The sequence below is a fragment of the Mustela erminea genome, chromosome 6 (genome assembly GCF_009829155.1).
Source record: "Mustela erminea isolate mMusErm1 chromosome 6, mMusErm1.Pri, whole genome shotgun sequence".
NCBI classification, from domain to species: Eukaryota; Metazoa; Chordata; class Mammalia; order Carnivora; family Mustelidae; genus Mustela; species Mustela erminea.
The window spans coordinates 50,210,700-50,233,054 of NC_045619.1; the positions used below are offsets into that span (position 1 = coordinate 50,210,700).

Here is a 22,355-nt window from a genome sequence, read left to right on the forward strand (position 1 = left end):
TCTTTTGAAATATTCCAGGAGTTGTTTCAATTTCTCTTCAATAGTAGAGTATCTTAGAGTAGCATGAAAGGCTGTTTGTCATCTTCAAATGCCCTCCCTGGTCAAGAGACAGATGCCTATAGAAGGCTTGAATACAAGAATATATATCTATAACTGTAACAAAAAGATGATGTTCTACACACACTTCTGAAGACACACAAGGCTCCCTGGAGATGGTACTCTCTAAAGTTAACACACTACAGTTAAATCTCAGCAGCATCTGCTTGGACCACTTCCCAATGCAGGAATCCCTTCAGGACCTTCCTTACCAAGCTCTATTTGAACACTTTTTTTAAAGACGTTTTTTAAATTTATTTATTTATTTATTTATTTTGAGAGAGAGAGAGAGAGCACGAGTGGTGAGAGGGGCAGAGGGAGAGGGAGAAGTAGACTCCCCACTAAGCAGGAAATCTGACCTAGGGCTTGATCCCAGGACCTGGAGGAGACCATGACCCTAGCTAAAGGCAGTCACTTAACTGACTGAGCCACCCAGGCACCCCTACTTGACCACTTCTTTTCTTTTCTTTTCTTTTCTTTTTTTTTTTTTTAAATGTTCAGTACTAACAGCAGACAACCTCCTGCCAAAGTCTAAGGCAGGAGTCCTCTATGCTTAATCTACAGTGGAATTACCTGGAGAGCATTTAAAATGACCATCCCATCCCGGAGGGTTGTGACAAAGAGAACACGATGATATATAAGAAAGCACTTTGTAAACTATAATTCGCAGCAGAAAGGAAGGCATATCGTTGTTTGTGCTGTTGAACAATAATTTCTAAACATTCACCCATCATTCCAGCCTATCTAAACTTTTTCAGATCTGCCATCCAGCTTATTTTCTATGTTTTCCAGCTATGTCAAACTTTTCTCTTTTCTTTTTTTATTTTAAAGATTTTATTTATTTATTTGACAGAGATCACAAGTAGGCAGAGAGGCAGGAGGGCGCAGTGGGGGAAGCAGGCTCCCCACTGAGCAGAGAGCCCGATGCGGGGCTCGATCCCAGGACCCTGAGATCATGACCTGAGCCAAAGGCAGAGGCTTACCCTACTGAGCAACCCAGGTACCCCAATGTCAAACTTTTCTAATTAGAAATTGTATTTATTTATGATGAATAAATTGATATTTATTGAGGACCTACCAGATTCAAAACAGTAGACTCTGTGCTTATTATTTCCATCCAGTGATCACCATTGGCCCAAGCTGTGGTGTGGGGTGGGGGCTGGGCAGTGGTAGCTCTCACTCTTGATGCCTTGGTCAGGTGTCGTTTGCTTCTTCATTGACAAGACATTATGGTTTTAATACATGATGATCAAGTTGTTTTTCCTTTTTTTTATCTAGCCATATCTTTAGGTCTATACATTTGCCCAGCATTACTTTCTTTAAATACTGTCTTTACCCCCTATAAAAACCCAAGGTCAGTCAGAAATATAGATGCTTTTAAGTATTTCTAAGTATATTTTTGGCAACGTACAAGAAAGTTGGCTTTTAGGATGCCTCTATGGTTGGTATTCATTTGTCTTATTTCAGATCTGGTTCCTAGGGAGCTAGGATACCTTTTTTTTAACGGTATACATAAAGCCAAATCTAGCACAGGGTGCCAGAGAGTCTGTGTCTTGCTATTGAAGCCTTTGCTTTTCCTGACTGACCGTTCCTCTTAGTCCTGGGAGGTTAAGAATCCTGAGTAGTAGGAATTCTTTTTCAGGCTGGCAGACACTTATTCCTACTTAAGTACTTTCTCTGCCTCAGCAGAATCGGATGGAGATTCATCCCATTTTTTGCGTGGATCACTTACCCAGCTCAGAAAACCTGACAGGGACTATTTTTAGACTGAGGAGGAATCAGACTTCCTGGAGAGTGGTGATAGGGAATATGATGATGACACAGTAGCCATGCATAAATGCCAAATGTTTTTAACAGTCAGGGCAAAGAATTTTTTACTTTTTGGCAAATATTTCTACTTTCCCCTTGGTGCTGGTCACTTAAATGCCAGATTCATTTGGCTGTTTACACCTTTTAAAGCAAATAGGACATAGATTTTGTGAGTTTCCTGAAAGCTTGCTCCTGGTGAAATTACACCATTTTTACAAAGTCATCACATTAGGACTGGCAGTGGAAATGGAAGCTTCTGGAGTTTGTGCAGTTAGACACATGGCATTGTCTACAATGTGCATCCCAACTCACTCTGTCTGAACTCATAAATTTCTTTAAGAAACGTTGTGACCTGATTTTTCTCATCCTCTGTTTTAAAATTTAAAAACTCTTTATTATTAATCTACATGGGATAAGATTAGAGCCTGAGAAATTAGTGTTAGAAGACTTTTGTTAGTATCCTACAAAACACGTTTAAATATCTATAAGTACTATGTGAGTCTATAAAATTTAATATTGAAACCTGCCATGTCAGTCCTAAGATGATTATTTCATATAGTATTATTCCCTTAGCCAGGGGCCAAAATGCTTTCATTTATTTAGCTACTGGGTTCTAGCTTCCCCTGAACTACATTCATGGTAAGACATCACTCTGCAATGGGCCAAGAAAACCCAAGGCAGTCTGGAAGAAGAACAGAGTACTAATCCTACCATACATCAGGATCTGTGAAAAAGCTAACATAATTCAGACAGTGTGGTACTGGCGTAAGAAGGACAAATTGACCAATGTGACAAAAAGAGTGTTCAGAAACGGAAATATACATATATAGTTTCCTAGTTTATGACAAAGGTGACATTGCAATGCAGTGAGAAAAGAATGGTTTTGTTTTATTTTCTTTCACATGATGATGGGTCGGTTATAGCCATGTGGAAAAAGTATACCATGACACTGCCCCATACCATACATAGAAATCAATTCAGCTAGATTCCTTATCTATAGGTGAAAATCAAATAATAAAACTCTTAGAAAAAGTATGGGATAACATCATCATGACTTCATAGTAAGCAGAGATTTTTTAAAAGAACACAGAAAGTACCATAACAGAAAAAAAGAATAATTAAGAACTTCTCTTCACTTAAAAGACATCATTAAAAGTCTGGTGTCTAAAAAGACACCATTGAAAGTCTGAAATGGTAAGTTGCAGAGGGGAAAAATATATTTGCAAACCATGTATCCAATAAAGGACTCATATCAAAAATATGCTATTTTTAAATTCCCACAAGTCAATAAACCAGAAAACCTAATGGAAAGTTGGAAGGAAAAACTTGAGCAGGCACTTTATTAAAAAAAGTTATTAAGGGGCGCCTGGGTGACTCAGTGGGTTAAAGCCTCTGTGTTCGGCTCAGGTCATGATCCCAGGGTCCTAGGATCGAGCCCTGCATCGGGCGCTCTGCTCAGTGGGGAGCCTACTTCCTCCTCTCTCTCTGCCTACTTGTGATCTCTGTCTGTCAAATAAATAAATGCAATCTTTAAAAAAAGAGTTATCAAAGTGGCCAATAAGCCAGGAAAGATGGCTCAACACCTTAGTAATCACAGAGATGCAAATGGAAACCACAATGTGATACCACTACCACACCTACCTAAATGGCCACGGTGGAAAAGACTGACCATAGCACGAGGTGACAGAGATGGAGAACAACTGGAACTCTCATTCCCTGCTGATTAGAAGGTAAATTCATACAACTCTTCTGACAAACTCTTTAACAGTATCTACTTGCGTTGACATATTCATACCCTACAGCCCAACAATTCACTCCTAGTTATGACTCCCACAGAAATGCATTTCTGTGTCCACCGAAAGACACAGTAGATGTTCATAACAATATTTGTAACAACAGCCCCAAACCTAAATAGTAGAATGGATAAACTATGGCATAATCACCCAATGGAATATTATATAGCAATGAGAATGAATTACCTAAAATTGTTCCCAACAATATACGTGAATCTCACTAACATAATATGGAGCAGAAGAAGCCGGAATCAGAAGAGTAAGAACTGGGTCTGTTTTTTAAAACTACAAAAATAAGCAGTACTAACCAATGCTGGTAGAAGTCAAGACCGTGGTTACCAGGGACAAGGGAGTGATTTAAAGGACTATACAGTGGGGGGATTCTTTGATGCTGGTACTGTTCTATTTGTGGATCTGGGTATGGGTACACAGATGTATTCAGTTTATAAAAAGTTATCAAGCAGCTGATTTATGATTTATGCATTTCTCTGTATGTTTGTTATACTTCAATAAAAAGTTTACAGAACACTATAAGCCAATAAGCAGGGTACAAAAAATATCAGTCATGTAAAATGTGGAGTAAGGGGCCAAAATAGTCCAAAGGTAATCAGATTCGCAGGGTGAGCTCCTACAGAACAAAAGTCAATCATCAACTATGCTTTAGCCAAGCTGGAGTTAACGTGGGACCTATTACTGAGTTTCACTTACTTTGGACTCTTCTTACAGCACAGTATTTACGCCAGCTATCTCCTTTAACTCTCTAGAAAAAAACCTAGGATTTAAGATAAACCTCATTTGAACATGGAAGGTACACTCTATTGTATTGGGAATATTTCTCAGGCAGTGTATTTCAGTAAGAGAAAAAAAAAAACTGGCAATTTTTGAAAGTTAAAAAAATTCTTTTTAGAGTTTAGTTCATCTGAAAGAGATTGAAATTATTAGTAGCATTATTTGAATAGGCTATCACTAATAAAAATACTTTTAACTAATGGGTAAATGGAAAAGCACCCCAAAGGTACTTTTTATCAGAATGAATGGAAGGCAAGCAAAGCTAATAATACCATGCAGTCTTTCTGCCACCCCGGGAGGTTCTAATCAAGCCTTGTGCTCTGATTGAAATGCAGGGCTCAGAGTGGGAAAACTGATTAACAAAATAAAAAATCCGGAGTGTTTCCCATGCAAACAGTCATCAGCGTATCTTATGTAATTATGTAGCCCATAAATCAACACAGCGGGCAAGGGCTTCAGCCATAGTGTAAATATCTTCATGACTGAGCCGTCTTTAACCATGAATAATTTATATCTGCATGATCCATTTTTCTCAACCATGCTTCACTTCGGCAGGACAAACTAATCTTCTGTCAGGGGATGGGCTCTTGATTATTTCTTCCTGATTTTTCTTCTGTTTATTTTTCTCATTTTGACACACTCCATTTTTTCCCTCTTGCACTTTCTTTTTTTTTTTTTTTTTTTTAAAGATTTTATTTATTTACTTGACAGAGAGAGATCACAAGTAGGCAGAGAGGCAGACAGAGAGAGAGAGGAGGAAGCAGGCTCCCTGCAGAGCAGAGAGCCCCATGCGGGACTCGATCCCAGGACCCTGAGATCATGACCTGAGCCGAAGGCAGCGGCTTAACCCACTGAGCCACCCAGGCGCCCCCTCTTGCACTTTCTTAAATAAGGGTGCCTCATTCATCCACCCTGTCTGCTGGCTTTTACTTTTGCTATGCATCTTCTTAGACATCTTGGAATAAAGCCAGGGCTTCTGGACGCCTACTTTTCATAAGGCCTTCTGTAAATGGAATTAGGTGGCAACTAGGGAAATGGGCTTAATACCACAAGGCAGTATGAGCTTCTTGATGTTGTTGTGGGGAAACATTTATTATGGAAAGCAATTGCCAGAAAAGGCTAATGATCAATTAAACGTTAGCATTTGTAGATCCCCTTCTGTGATGCAGAAAGTAACTGCCACTAGGGTAATGCTGGAAAGCTCACTTGCTAAAACAGTTTTGTTGTTTTCTTAGAGCCCATTAAAATCAAGGCAGCTGAGAAACATTCAGATCAAATTCTGTGTTATCCAAAAAGCTCCTCCTAACCATCCCAACTCACTGTGCTGGGGACTCCTCAGATCCCAGTAGGTCTCATTGTCATTGCCATTCCGTGAAATGTACCATAGATGTTTGGTCATACCAGTTGCCTTTCTACAGACGGTCCTCATGGACAGGGAACTTTGGTCACCTTCTCTGGATCTTTCGAACCTATTTGAGTAATTTTCCTAGAAACCTAGAAATCACATCCTATTTGATGACCCATTATTTTTTATAAAGCACATTGACCCTACTATATTAAAGATTTCACAGGGGGTGGGGGGGGGGATTGCAAACATTGTATATCCTGCAGTTTAAAAAAAATAATAACTAAAACTTAAGGAGGTCCAACAGAATCATTTTCCATAGTGGAATCCAGGAGTTCTTTCCTACTTCCCCCTACCTTCTTGGCAAGAGTTCCCCAGGGATTACTAGAAGGAAGAGGTAATACATTTTCATCTTTGAGTCCCGGTACTCTCTGGTGTTGTGGCATATAGTTAGTGCTCAATAAAAGTACTTTTAAAATTCATTTTGTTGCAAGAATGATGAGTTAGCCACAGACTTAGAAAGCTCAGTTCTGTGGGAATATGAGGTAGGTGATCTTCTAACCTGGCAAGGATCTGGTTAGGCCTCTCATCTCCTGAAAAGTACATTAGTCCTGCCCCTGATTCACCTGATGTCTAAACCAAATGGATCTGGTCTCAGTCACATATATAAAATGCCAACATTCCAGAGTCTTCTCACAGAGGACCTTCTTGAAATGTCTGATATCCAACTTCTGTTGGAAACCCAAGTGAGAGAAAAGATTGATATCTAGGAAAGATCCCCAGAGAAGTATCTAGTCTGTCTATCCTAGGGTCTGCCTTTAGATCAAGTTGACCACTACATTAGCTTATTCCTTTATAGAGACACTATCATTGATTTGTTTTTCAATTTTATTTTTTAGCCTTGGTCAAGGAATAGCCATTGGAAATCACTTCTGTGTCCTATTATAAAAATGTGTTGAGGATATTCCCCATTATATCAGTTAGCATCTTATATATGAAATCCCATGGGAGAGATATCTTTCTCTCTGACAGAAAAATCCTTACTTCCCATATAGGGACTAGAAGACTTCACCCTTTGCAATATGGATTACTGCGTAATTGACCATGCTTCCTTTATTGTCCCAATTTCCAGGAAACTCCAAATCTTTTTTTTTTTTTTTTTACTGAAGCAAAATTCACATAATCTATAATTAACCATGCTAATGTGTACAACTTGATAGTAGCATTTAGTACATGTACAACATTGTGCAATCATCAGCTCTGTCTAGATGCAAAACTTAAGCAGTCACTCCTCTTCCCCTCTGTCCCCAAGCCCTGGCAACTAGCAATCTGCTTTCTGTCTCCTTCAATTTACCTGTAGTCCTGAGTCATTTTTGCAGTTCAGAGCACCTCTGTTAACCCTTGTGGGCAAGGCAGTGTACGCTCCTTTTCTTCTTCCTGATTATTTCTTTGTATTACATATTTACTTTAAAGCGGGCAGCCCCCTGACTTTGTGGAAAGAAATTGAGTGGAGATATATGCGAACAAGGACATCCTCCTTTTTTCCTCTAGAGCTTCTGGCCACCCTTCTCCATGCTGCTATGTGCTCTGACCTACGGGGCCTGCGGAATGGGCTCTCATGACCTCAGGCTCCAGTTGGGTTTAGCTGAGGGAATCATAGCAGGGGATGAGAGGGAGGAAGAATAGGGATGGAGAGTGTTCTTCCCTGGCTGCTTTTCTGTGGATTTACTGGAGCGGTCTACATCCTTTGACGGAAGGTGCCAGCTCCTGTCAGGCGTCCTTTCCACACAGTCCTTTCTGAACCCCCATTTCACTAACAGCTCTATCCTTTGCTGCTTCAGGAGAGGGTAGTAAAGTGCTCTTTGCTTCTGGACCCAGAGTATTGCATTATCCCTGTAGTTTCTCTCTAACCTGCCCACATCTTTCTAATTATCCCAATGTGAGTGTATCATCTGTCTCTTGCGAGGACCCTGACTCAAATAAGCATATTCTACTCTGTCATTCTGTTGAGCTGTAGGTCAACATGATTTGCTCAGGTCCTGTGCAGATAAGCTGGTCTGGCAGATTCTCCTGGGGCCAGACAATGTCCTCTCCCAGATATCCAGAGCATTCACATCTCTTCATGGTTTTAAGGCATAGGACCTCTGTGCAGTCCTTAAATGACAGCAGTCTTTTTTAAAAAGCTCATAATCCGGGACGCCTGGGTGGCTCAGTTGGTTAAGCAGCTGCCTTCGGCTCAGGTCATGATCCCAGCGTCCTGGGATCGAGTCCCACATCGGGCTCCTTGCTCAGCAGGGAGCCTGCTTCTCCCTCTGCCTCTGCCTGCCATTCTGTCTGCCTGTGCTCGCTCTCTCCCGCCTCTCTCTCTGATAAATAAATAAAATCTTAAAAAAAAAAAAAAAAATTTAAAAAAAAAAAAAAAAGCTCATAATCCTGGAGGAGGCTTGTTTACTTGACCATTTTCAGCTGCTGTAATACCCACTTTGGAAGTGGAATGACCAATGAGCTCAAGTTCCATCTGGAAGAAGGTGGGTTACCTTTCTGCCGATGGACTGTTCCCTAATTCTTTCACTACTAGATAAACTCACACACTTCTCAGTCTGATATTATGAAGCATTAGAAGAAATTCATTATGCAGGCTTAGAATCTAGACAAAAGAAAAATACTCTTCATCATCAACATTATGCATGCATATGGACCTTGTTACAAGAATAGCCATTGAAAGGATTTAAGCATAGGGTTAACATGATCCCAACTACACTAGGGACTTCTTCAAGCGAAAGAGTATGATTTAATCCCGCATCATCAGTATATTTTGCAGAGCACTTAAAATAATAAATGTTCGTGTTTTCGCTTGCTTCACCAACAAATATCACTGAGCACCTACTATATACATAGACACTGTAGACTGTGGAGAACCACAGTCATGAGGAGGGCTTATATAATGCCTGCTGTGTGGAGCTTCCATGTTTACCCAAGAACAATTAAGTAAATATCTAATTAAACAAATAATTGTTGAATGGCATTTATTAGAAGTGCTGTGAAGAAAAAGCACAGGGTTCTACTAATACATTTCTCAGGAAGGTTGATGTGGCTTTCGAGGCAGGACAGAAATCCCTGAGGAAGTGACACTTGACAAGGCAGTGGTGAAGAAGTAGGTGAAGGAGAAATGGGGGAGAGTTGGAGCGTTCCATAGACAGAAGGGACCAGAGGCAAGAAGGCATATGGCATTTCTGAAGAATTGAAAGAAAAAGAGGGGGCTGGAGAAGAGAGAACAAGAGCAGAATGGTGGAAAACAGAACTGGTGAGTTAAGCAGGAACCAGATGTGGGTCCTTGTAGATTGTGTTAATTTTTTTTTTTTTTTACCCCACGTGAACAGCTATTGAAAGGATTTAAGCATGGCGTCAACATGGTGAGATACTTTTAAACACTGGCGGGATGCCTGGGTGGCTCAGTTGGTTAAGCGGCTGCCTTCGGCTCAGGTCCTGATCCCAGTGTCCTGGGATCGAGTCCCACATCAGGCTCCCTGCTCAGTGGGAAGCCTGCTTCTCCCTCTGCCTCTGCCTACCACTCTGTCTGCCTGTGCTCGCTCTCTCTGACAAATAAATAAATAAAATCTTAAAAAAAAAAAATCACTGGCTTGGGGGAGGGAGGGGGCCATGAGAAGATGAGGGGCTATCAGATGCTGGTAACTTAGACTGAAAGAGTGATTGTTGGAGATGGAAAGAAAGGATGAAGTTGAGAGTTATTGGGAATTAGAGTCAAGAGGAATTTATGAGGATGAGGGAGAAGATGGAATTGAGATGACTCCTCGGTTTCTGGTTTGTGTGAAGGTATATAACGGGAGTCAGTTGCTGGAAGAAGGAAACATGAAGAAGAACCAGTGAAATGTGGTGGGCTCACTATCAGTTTTGCACCTATTATGTTTGTTGTGCTCATGAAACATCCAAGAATTGTTCATGGTGGCGGTAGTAGCAGTGGGAGCATAGAAGGATATATGCTGGACACATAAATTTAAAAGTGATTGTGATTAAGTGAAACTGGACTAGGAGAGACAATGGAAGGCTGAGCTCATATTCAGTAAACTGTTGTCAACAATCCCTGATCATCCTTGTGGGGGGTGTGTGTGTGTGTGTGTATACAGATACGAATATAATGGAATATTACTTTGCCATCAAAAAGAATGAAATCTTGCCATTTGCAACAACATGGATGGAGCTAGAGAGTAGTATGCTCAGCGAAATAAGTCAGGGAAAGACAAATACAATATGCTTTCACTCATATGTGGAATTTAGGAAACAAAACAGATGGGCATAGAGGAAGGGAAGAAAAAATAAAATAAGATAAAAACAGAGAGGGGGGCAAACCATAAGAGACTCTTAACTCTAGGAAACAAACTCAGGGTTGCTGGAGGGCAGTTGGGTGGGTGGATGGGGTAACTCGGTGACAGGCATTAAGGAGGGCACTTGATGTAATGAGCACTGGGTGTTATAAGCAACGAATGAATCACTAAATTCTACCCCTGAGATTAATAATACAGTATATGTTAGCTAAATTGAATTTAAATTAAGGGTTTTTTTTTTAAATCCCTCATCATCCTTCCCTGAGATAAGCACCTACCTTTCCTTTCCACATCTTTATTTTTTCCTGCAGAAGTTAGGACCTCATTATGACAGTCTTGTTAGAAAGTTAAAGTTGTGCCCTAGAAACGTCTTAATGTGAAATCTTAATATTACATAATGAGTGTATAAAGATGGGAGACCATCCCTCAACCTCAATCTTTAAAGGATGTTATTGTTGTTCTCAAAATACTTAAAAGCGTGAGGTTTCACGACCCATCTTGGTAAGCATGGGTTTTCTAGAAGAGTTCACCTCTTCTACTCATTAGCAGGATACTGGGATTTAAATTTAGCTACTGCATATTTTTATAAAATTTATTAACCTTCTGTAAGTGACTGATTCCCTAGGCTTTTCCTTACCTGACGTTGCTATTTCTTTGTAGAGTCATAGATTATCAAGGCTAGAGAGCTTTTATTGAAGTCCCCTTATTTTACTAATGAAGAAAATGAGGCTTATAGGAAATGATGGCTTGGGCTTCATGGTGAGTTGGTAGCATAACTAGGCATCACCTTCCCAGCTTCCAGCTCTGAGCCCAGCTTAGAAGTACACTGCTTCTTCCCTTAACCAGGACTTTAAATTTCTCTTCTCAGAACTCTGAAGCGTTCTACTTTAAAATGTAAAAGAAACTCATTCATGGCACATTTGGCTCTCCTAAATGGAAATATTGCACTTGTTCCTTTGAAGCCTTATTGGGGAAAGTACTATGTAAAGAGATACTTACTCAAGAGGTGCACCAGAGCAACTGTGGGTATGATCTCTCTTCTCTTCTAAATAAATGGCAGCAGAAGATCTGGTGCACTTTCTCTATGCTTCTCCCCGCCCCCCATAAACTGCTTTAAATGTATGTACATCATCTACCTCAAGAGAACCTGACACTTGTTCTAGACCCACCCCATTCTCCTCAGTCTGACCCCAAGACCCCCTCCACATGGGAGGAGCCATAATTCAGTGATAGCAGGGCACTAACAGCCAAGTGCAAAGCTAAAGGGATGATGGGAGCAAAGGTCTCCTATGACCTCCTTAAACCTATTTTGTCAGCTACTCCGTGCATTTAATGTGTAGTTCTTCCCTTTTGACTTTCTGTCCGCCTCCTTTCCTACCAACAATTTCTCCTAATTGTTCTGTTCTTCTAGAACACTATAGCCTGATATAGGACCTTTGCATGCATCTTAAAAGTTTTCTTAAGCACTAATTATGTCCTTAAAGAACAGAAAGTAAAACGCTTCTCATGGGTAATCAGTTCCTTTCAAGTTTGCCAGTATTTTTCTGTGTTTCTTGATACCCCTGTTCTTCTCATTTCTTTCTAAAGGAAAAGTTTAACATTCATTCTTCACTATAACTGGAACATTAGAACCATACAAGAATATAATTTTTAGGACCTTGACAAATATAGGCCAGGGAAAAAAGAATAACAATAAAAGAGTTTACATTTAAACAATTTCCACATACACTGATAATCTCTTTTAAAAAAACTCTGATCGGGACGCCTGGGTGGCTCAGTTGGTTGAGCAGCTGCCTTCGGCTCGGGTCATGATCCCAGCATCCTGGGATCGAGTCCCACATCGGGCTCCTTGCTCTGCAGGGAGCCTGCTTCTCCCTCTGACTACGCCTGCCACTCTGTCTGCCTGTGCTTGCTCTCTCTCTCTGACAAATAAATAAATAAAATCTTTTAAAAAAAATAAAAAATAAAAAATAAAAAATAAAAAATAAAAAAACTCTGATCTTTAATCATGATGTAATGCTTTTAAGAAAAATGAATATATCATGTGTACTGGGTAATGGTTGATTGTGGTTTTATAAAAAATTTACATCTGCCTAGTTATAAATAGCTGCCTCTTAGAATAGCAATTCAAGAAGGATACATTGGAGGGCTAGACGCAAGTGAAAAGGCTTATCAGGATATAGATTTAGCTTTTAACAAAGACTCAAACCTAATACCTTAGCTTAAATATGATAGAAGTTTATTTAATGGGAGAGCTCCAAACTCTGGAGAGAGGGTTTCAGAAGCCTAAGCTTGTTCTATGTGGCTCCCTGCTCTTGTCTACATGGCCGAAGATGGGTCACCAGTCCTGGGCCCGTATTGCAACAGCAACAAATGGCTCACTTCTCACTTCTACTCACTCCACATTGGCTGGAACTTGGTCACATGGATGCACCTCCCTGCAAAGGAGGCTGGGAAATGTCCTTAGCTGAGCAGCTTGTTACTGAAGAAAGAAGGAAAGATGGAATAACAAGGAACAACCACCAGTCTCTGTCATTTGTAAGAGGGTAAGTTATAAGGACCAGAGAAACTTTTATCACTTTTATCCGTTAAGCCAAAGAAATTTATCTTTCGACATGAGAAAACCAAGTGGAAGAATATATGTGATTATCACCTCACAAAGTTATCTATTAAAATCCAACCAATCTGTGAGAAGTGGTTTTGGAAGTTTGTCCTTCTAAAGTTATTCCTTCTATTTTTGTGGTGACCATTTCACAGCATATATGAATGAATATCAGATCATCACATTGTATACCTAAAACTACTGTAATCCATCAATTATTCCTTGATTAATTAATTAAGTCTTTCCAAAGTTCTCTAAAGATGGTGTGAGGAAAGGCCCTCCTGGGCCAGAGCTGACATGAGGGTCAACCTAAGCAAGAAGGGAGCTTGCTGGGGAGCCTGCTCAAGGAAGGGGAGAACAGCAGACTTCAGGGGGTGAAGCTCGAGGCACCAGATTGTGTGTACGTAATCACAGAACTTGGAGTGTGAGAGTTGAGAGGTGGGCAGAATCCACTACCCTAGTGAGGTAAGGACCACCAAAACAGAGATTATGAGGACTGAGCAGAATTCTTTTTCAGGGGGTCCCCGTTGAGGCAAATCAGGTGCAAACCACTGTTGCACATAGCCAAGGGGACCGCTCACTGTAAACCGCAAGGTGAGAGTAGAGCAGGACCCTGGGCAGCACCGTGACCAAGTGAGTGAGGCACTAGAGAGAAACAAGGCAGCAGTGAGGGAGAAGGAGGAGAAGCCAGACATTATTGATGGCCCTAGACCAGGGTGCTGACACAGCAAGGTGAGCAAGACGAGAGAGAGTCACAGCCACACGAGTTAGGTTCATGAGGAAATTATAGTCACAACACCCCAGAGTCAAAAAGTCCTGCTAGCAGACTAAGAGCTTTGAGTCCTCCCTGCTATTATTAATGAGATTCTGCACCGGAATTGACAGGAAGAGAACTGACAGGCCCTAATGGTCACTTAGCCTTTTTTAGGACTGAATTATTGCAATATCACCAACCATTTAAGAAGCAAGTATGAGGCGCCTGGATGGCTCAATGGGTTAAGCATCTGCCTTTGGACTCAGGTCATGATCCTGGAGTCCCAGGATCGAGCCCCACATCAGGCTCCCTGCTCAGCAGGGAGTCTGCTTTTCCCTCTTCCTCTGCCCTTCCCCACTCTACCTACCGCCCGCCCCCCCCGCATTTGTGTTGTCTCAGTCGCTTAAATAAAATCTAAAAAAGAAAAAAGAAGGAAACGTAGTATATACAAGAATCCTTAGCACTGGAATATGGATGTTGCTGGCATGAATGTTCTCATCTTTACCTTTTTCAAGAAATGCCTTGTGGGGTGCCTGGGTGGCTGAGTGGGTTAAGCCTCTGCCTTCGGCTCAGGTCCTGATCTCAGGGTCCTGGCATTGAGCCCCGCATTGGGCTCTCTTTTCATCAGGGAGCCTGCTTCCCCCTCTCACTCTGCCTTCCTCTCTGCCTATTTGTGATCTCTCTCTCTCTCTGTCAAATAAATAATAAAGTCTTTAAAAAAAAAGAAAGAAAAAAAAGAAATACCTTGTTTCACAGCAAACTGAAAATAGGTCTCTCCAGTGGAACTTTCAGCTTCATGAACCAGTCCATACTGCCTGAGCTTCAACAACAGGAATACAGATTTCCTAGCTCGCCCTATCCGAGCGTCGCCTCTGTGATAAAGATGTACTTGCAGAAAAGACAGAGTTTGCTTTAATGAAAGCAGTAGAAAATCGGAGAAATATTAGAGTCTTGTAATGTAGTCTTATAAAACGGTTGGGGTCACAATATAGCAATAATCAATGTATAGCACTTTGTAAATTACAAAACGCTTTAACAAGACGTTGATGTCATTGAAATAAACACTCTGGAAAGGATACCGTTTTGTAGGCGAGCAAGCTGACTTGGAAAGTTTTCGTAACTCATCTGAGGTGCTGTGATGAAAATAGTGTGACAAAAAGGGTTAAACACAGGTGTTTTATTTCCATGTCCAAGGCTCTCACCCATAGGACCCCTGCCTCTTCTGAACTTTAAGGGACTGCATGAGCTTTCTCATGTACTCGTGCATTCATTCAACAACTGTTTGTCGCTCACCTCCTCTGGGCCGATCATTATGCCAGGCACTGAGGATGTTGTGACCGACAAGACGTCCTCTCTGCCTTCAGAGCCAGCTTGCGGTCTGGCGAAGGACAGAAGCATGTAATCCACCCTGACCGCTGCGAAACAGTGGGGTGTGTGCAGCAACAGAAGGAGTGTAGCAGGCTGTAGGAGCACGTGAGAAAGGGATCTCCCCAAATCCTGAGTCAGGAGAGGCTTCTCAGAGGAGCTGATATATACACTGAGTCCCCAGGGTGAGTAGGAGTTGAAGGAAGAAAGAGTGTTCCAAGCCAAAAAATAAAATCTGTGTGGTGTGAAGTCACTGCAGAGGGTGAGGTGACCTCAGATCAGGTCCAGAATAGGGAAAGATGCAAAGGATTTACAAGTTCAGCTTAGTGTGCGCATTCCTAGTACTTGGTTACTGAGAGATTTCATCTGTTCATCCATCTCTTCCATCCAACCAACCATCCATCCATCCATCCATCCATCCATCCATCCACAGTAGGTGCTATTTGAAAACCTTTTATTGAGAAACCTAGTACTTTCAGGTAGTGCCGAGTGATAAAGAGGGCATAAGGACACACAAGACATTACCCCAACTAATGTGAAGCTTGAACTTTAATTGAAGAGGTAAACCTGTGTACGTATTACTGGATATGCAAGCTGGGCAGAACAGGTGTCCTAAAAGGTGCTCTAAGGAGTTACCACTGGCCAGGAGGATGGTACCGGAGGAAAATGTAAGTTTCAGCGATAACGTTAACAGACCAACATCAGACTAAACATTGTCCGCATTTTTTATGTGTCTGTTTGCTTACTGGTTTTGTTTTGTTTTGTTTTCTGATATTTGTTCTTCCATAGATACTGTGGCAACGGCATCCGGGCCACTGCTAGTCGAAGTTGCCAAAACTCCTGGTGCCAGCCTTGGGGTTGCCCTCACTACCTCGATGTGCTGTAACAAACAGGTCATTGTCATAGACAAAATCAAATCTGCAAGTATTGCAGACAGGTGGGTGTTGTACAAAGTGCCTACTTTTCAAAACTGCATGTGCTAAAATATAAATATATATATGTTTTTCTATGTGTATATACACACATGTAATACTTATACATGTACACATGCATCTCACACATACATATATGATTAAAGAAAACAATTCACCTGCCCATTTATATGAGTTTCATCGAGAAAGCAAGTTATGGTTCTAAGGGCTTAAAAATTCACCTACCTTATAGCCACCCCACCATGTACTGTTGTCTCATCTGATGTTTGGTGTGGCTGTTAGAGATAGAAAAAAAAAGAAAGTCAAGCAACTGAACTAGCAATAGATTGCTTTTGGTGTAGGGTCTTCAGTATGCTCCCTTTAGAGAAGTCATACGTTTTCCTGAACTGTTAACAAATAAATCTTGCCAAAATCTGATAAAAATCTCATTCCTTTTTTCATAAATGAGTAAAACAGTATTTTTGAAACAATGCAGTCTTTAAAGAGAGCTCTCACGCTGTCACAGAATGTTCATCTTAAGGTTTCACAGTTTTCAAGGGCCCCTGAAACAGCACTCATTCCTATGGCACCATGAAAACAAAAGCCCTTCTTCCTGAGTTTTTCTTCCTAATTACTGTTTTAGACTTATAAGGTAAGAAGGGTTGGAGGCAAAAAGACTACCTGCCCACCTAATAAATTATTTCCCAGCTCTCGGTAAGAAAACCCCCACTTCCATCGCTGAAGCTCTCCAAGGGCATCAGCACGGAATTTGATTTTTAGATGAAAGGGATGACTTGAAATGCTTTTTTTTTTTTTTTGTCTTGAGAAGGAGACTGTTCTCACTGTGGAAATTGCTCAATGCACTCCGAGAGGCCCCACCTCCCCTGCATGTTTCCAGCCTCTTTTCCATATGCCCTCACCCTCCCTAGGAAGCCTCGCACTCCGATGCAGTAACCTGCAGCAAACCCTGTAGTGATCGGTCTGCAGCTGCACTGTGGTCAGTCTTCAGCTCCTGCAGTGATCAGTCTACAGCTCCACTGTGGTCTTACCCTACATTTGGTCCTTTCCCAGTGACGGCCATTGATCCAGGGGTGTTCTCCAGTTCAATGGTGCAGGATGCTTTAATTTTCTCCCTGTTTTTTTCCCATTCCGCAGGGGGTAACCAGTTTAAGGAGCTGTCCACTTGACTGGTACGTCGGGATGCTGACTGCTGTGTTTGCTTTTCTCAACTCATCCAGGAGCCAGTCTCTTGGAGTTCAGCAAGATGTAGCAGCTAGCCCCTCCCCCGCCCCCCAGCTTTCCCCTTCACTCACCATGCAGGCCTCCTTTTTGACTCTTTTGACTCCTGCATAATTTCCATCACCATCGAGAGCTTTTGTACTAATCATTGTTTAACTCCAGAATAACAAAATAAAGTAGAATAATTGAAGCAGTGGTGATTTGGCAGCTCCTGGGAGAGGTTCTGAGAAAGCATTAGCTGACTCTCTCCCCACCCCCCAGTTATTCCCATTCACACCTAAAATAGTTGCAAATGATCCCCTTCCATTTATGAGTCACATCCTGACATTCTGAGTATTTACCAGCTCGTATTTACAGATATAAAAACTAACAAGGGAAAAAAAAATCACAGGAAAAAAAAAAATAAAGCCAAGGGGGAAAATTGTCCTGTTCTTCTCTTTCCTCCCACTCACTTCCCTTCAATTTTGGGCACCGCCACCCCGAAATAATCTCTTCTTTTTTAAGAAGCACGAGAGGAAAACGTTTCCTTGAGTTTTTCTGTTATTTTCTACATTCCTGTTCACACGCGAGGTACTTAACATTTGACAGATGGTGTTTTCCTATAACCCTCAAACTTTTCCTTTCTTAAGTCGATTGAAACTGTGTGAAACGTTAACTGTGAAGGACGGGAAAGTCATATTCCAAAGCGGAAGGCGCTTCCACTGAGTACGTGTCCTTTCCCTTTCCGTAGATGCGGTGCCCTGCACGTGGGAGACCACATCCTGTCTATCGACGGGACGAGCATGGAGTACTGTACATTAGCGGAAGCCACTCAGTTCCTGGCAAACACCACGGACCAGGTCAAGCTTGAGATTCTTCCCCATCATCAGACCCGCCTGGCCCTGAAGGGACCCGACCACGGTGAGAGGACCCGTCTAGATAATTCTCTTTATCTTCCCCTTATAGTTATTGCCTCTCCAGCAGAGTTCGAGGCGAGAGACAGGGAATCTACTCCTGGCTTTATTTCTTTCAAAGCTGCAGATTATTATCTTTGTTGGCTTTTCTTCATCTTCCAGATCCTTCCCCCCCCCCCCATCCCAATCCCTGAGCCAAACGTAATTTATTTGAAACCTCAGAACTGAGGAAAGAAACAGGGTTTGAAACAGAATTTTCAGGCTTGTACTTTTTTTTTTTTTTTTTTTTTAAGCCTTTGTTGCGAATTGAATGTGGCGAGAAAGGAAATAATTGGACTTCCTGTTAGGCATATTGAATTTCCATTCTACTTGAAGGACAACAAAGGCAAATTGTAAAACTCTCACTTTTTAAAAAATAATTAGGAAGTGGGTATTAATGGCACACCCTTCAAATATTTGGAGAGGAAAAGAAACAAAAAACAGTCATGAGAAAGGTTTCTCTATATATTGTCTCTTTGCCAGAGTAGCTTTTTGGGATGGAGAACTACCTCTGTGACCAAGGACCATTCCTGGGAGTATCAGAATATTTGACTCCATTTATCCAGTAACAGCTGCCAGCTGAGGGGACCCACATCTGTACTGTACAGACACTCACAGAAATGTGTGCTCAGTGTTTATATACCCACCCCTTAGGCATCTTTAAACAAAACCGGGTACAAGGTAAAGGGCTTAGAACGCCAAATCACGTGAAGAAAGTCTCTCTAGTGGAGTCCTTGTTCCAACTCCTTCTCCTTTTGCTTACACCAAGCGGCCTCCTTTTTTATTCCTTGAAATCGATTCCTTGAAGCTTCAGGAGTGCTGTCAGGGGGCCCTACTGGAGAAGAGCTTTCTTTTTTTTTTTTTTTTTTTTTTTTTTTTTTTTTTTTTTTTTTTTTTTGGTATTTTTAGAGAAAGAGAAGAACTTTCCCTGGAACTGAAATTTTGCTTGTAAGGATATCGTTTGTATCATGTGTCTCCCACCTTCTGACACCCACTGCACTTTGGGGGATGGAAAAAAAAAAAAGACAGACCAGATCATTTTCATACTGAATGAGTCAGCTGGATGCAACCTTTTTTAATTAAATGGAGCTTAGACAGCCCTGGAGCTAATGAAAATCTCTAGAAAAGCATTACCTTTATCAGATTTTAATTTGACACAATGGAGCAGAGAAGTGATGTGGTAGAGGCAGGTTAGGGAAGGAATCTCTGACTCCTTTGACTAGAAACGGTAAGGGGTTCATGGGAATGTGCCCCCTTTCCGCCCAGGAGACCCCACAGGGCACACTGGCAGAGGGAAGAGATTTCTAAAACTAAGTTTCTTCTAAATTAGCCCAAAGTCGTCACCGGATCTGGACCGCGGAGGGTCCATGAACACACACAGCGTCATGCTTTCTCTGCGTGAGATTCATTTTGGTAAATTCCGCTGTCAAGAGAATCAGACTAGGGAACAGACCCTTGCAAAATGTCATTATCTTTAGCAGCCCCGTTTCCCCCTTTTTATTGGCCCTATGTAGAAGTCCTAAGTAGTCCAACTAGTTTCCAACGCATGAAATATTAAAAATTTTTACCTGTCAAGACAGTTTGAGAGGGTGCGTTCATACACTAAGAGACATGGAGACCAAGAACAAAAAAATTTTTTTTTCCCTGTGGAAAACCTGATATCATTGTGATTTTTTTGGAGGGGTGGAGGATGGGGGCTGGTAGTTGAAGTAATTCTAGCTTCCACTTCCAACCTTATCATCTACTTTGGCTGACAGTACCATCTTTCTTATCTAGCCTACAGGCATCTCCGTGCATTTTACATTAAAATCAGACTTGCATTTCCAAGAGGACAAAAGTATTGGCTTCAAAACATAATTTAATCACAGTTAAGAAGGGGGGAAATACCTAAAGAATTTTATGTATTTTTATGTATTCTCAAACTTCTGAGGGTCTTTAATGTGGGAGAGTAGTTTTATCTAGTTTTACCCTTTGTCCACAAGAAAGTTCAGCTTGTTTTTTTTTCAGGAATTCTGATGCCTGAACAGCATGTCTCTCATCCCAAAGTGGATGAAGGTACAGTTCCCAAATTTTGCTTCCCAACAAAGCATTCACTGCCACAGTTTTTTCAGAGAAATAAAGAAATGGGCCCATCAGCTAGGAATGAAAGTAACTGTGCCTTTTGCTGATAAATAGCACCAAAAATGCCAAGATGGAGTTATTGTTGAGTTTCTAGTAAGGTTAGAAATTGGTCCCACTGAGGGTCTTTGGGAGACATAATCATGATTGAGGTTCGCAAGACTTTGGAAGAGAACACGGGAGCAGAGTGACACGGTTCAGTACATTCAGTGCCCGGAGAACCTTCCATCTGTGAGCTCCAGCAGCAACCACGAAAGCCGCTGTTGCCTGTTAGATATTCTGGACAGGGCAGGAGGGTACAGAGAGAGAGGGGAGCAGACAAAAGCCCCCTCCATGTCAGATACCTCGTAAAACTCCACGAATGATGCCATCATGGGAGATGTAAAGAGCATTTTATTTTTAACTTGCTACACATGTGTCTATATCAAATCCAGGAACACCCACGGGAAGAGGCTGTGTGTGGTGGTTCCAGGCAGGGCCTCTTGAATCAGACTTGCAGACTTTATTCTGCCTCCACCCCTTGGGACCGTAAGCAAGCTCTCCCTCTCTTCTATTCCTCAGTTTCTTTATCTGTAAGATGGGCGTAATAATAACAGCAGTGCCTGCCTCCTAAGTGTATTGTGAGAATTATCTGAGACAATCCATGAAAAAGTATTTAGCACAATGCCTGGTATTTAGCAAGTGCTCAGTGAGAGTTGGCTGTTATTATGGGGACCATTAAATGGGAGAAGGTAAAGAAATGGTTTTTGCAAAATGTAACATATTATCTTGAAATTCCTGAAATGGTTGCCCCACAATCAAGTGAGCATCAAGTACACCTCCATAAAACAGAACAGATTTGGAGTGTATGTTCAAAAGAGGCAATAGCTGGTCTCCCTAACCCACATTTTTGTTGAACACCTTTTGGATTCATTATGCATGGCAAACAATCTCATGATTTCTCTTACATCATTTTTGCCCCTTAATATTTCATATATGTGAAGCTATAGTCATCAGGAAAAGCTCAAAGTCAAGATACAGGTTCCTAACCTACACTTAATCTGTTTGTAACAATTGGCACAGGGCTGGGCACCTAATAGTGGTCAGTAATATCTTTCTTACGGATTTGTTAATTGGGTACTACAGTCCCAAAAAAATGCCCAGTGATTTTCAAAGTCCTCCTTAAAGAACTGGATCAGAAAGTGAGTATAGGATTCTAAAGTCCATTCTCTATGCTCTGCCTTCATTTGAAACACAGACAGTCCTGGGTAAGAAGTTCATTAGAGTGGATTGTTGCTGTGGATTAGCCAGACACAGCCATGATTCCATCTTTCTTTTTTTTTTTTTTTTTTTTTTTTAATTTTTTAATTTTTTATTTTTATTTCCAGCATAACAGTATTCATTATTTTTGCACCATACCCCGTGCTCCATGCAATCCGTGCCCTCTATAATACCCACCACCTGGTACCCCAACCTCCCACCCCCCGTCCCTTCAAAACCCTCAGATTGTTTTTCAGAGTCCATAGTCTCTCATGGTTCACCTCCCCTTCCAATTTCCCCCAACTCCCTTCTCCACTCTAAGTCCCCATGTCCTCCATGCTATTTGTTATGCTCCACAAATAAGTGAAACCATATGATAATTGACTCTCTCTGCTTGACTTATTTCACTCAGCATAATCTCTTCCAGTCCCGTCCATGTTGCTACAAAAGTTGGGTATTCATCCTTTCTGATGGAGGCATAATACTCTATCCCCAGGGGTACAGGTCTGTGAATCACCAGGTTTACACACTTCACAGCACTCACCAAAGCACATACCCTCCCCAATGTCCATAATCCCACCCCCTTCTCCCAAACCCCCTCCCCCCAGCAACCCTCAGTTTGTTTTGTGAGATTAAAAGTCACTTATGGTTTGTCTCCCTCCCAATCCCATCTTGTTTCATTTATTCTTCTCCTACCCACTTAAGCCCCCATGTTGCATAACCACTTCCTCATATCAGGGAGATCATATGATAGTTGTCTTTCTCTGCTTGACTTATTTCGCTAAGCATGATACGCTCTAGTTCCATCCATGTTGTCGCAAATGGCAAGATTTCATTTCTTTTGATGGCTGCATAGTATTCCATTGTGTATATATACCACATCTTCTTGATCCATTCATCTGTTGATGGACATCTAGGTTCTTTCCATAGTTTGGCTATTGTGGACATTGCTGCTATAAACATTCGGGTGCATGTGCCCCTTTGGATCACTACGTTTGTATCCTTAGGGTAAATACCCAA

The 22,355-nt window shown here is 41.5% G+C and overlaps 1 protein-coding gene across 8 annotated transcripts in view; it reads left to right on the forward strand.

Moving 5' to 3' along the window:
• GRIP1 (glutamate receptor interacting protein 1) overlaps positions 1-22,355 on the forward strand; it is a 678,373-nt gene that overhangs the window by 560,729 nt on the left and 95,289 nt on the right. For all 8 annotated transcript variants that reach the window (XM_032347119.1, XM_032347122.1, XM_032347116.1 and 5 more), the window contains 2 exons: positions 15,686-15,833; positions 17,777-17,946. In XM_032347119.1, coding sequence (XP_032203010.1) covers positions 15,686-15,833; positions 17,777-17,946 — 318 coding nt within the window. The remainder of the gene's footprint in view (positions 1-15,685; positions 15,834-17,776; positions 17,947-22,355) is intronic.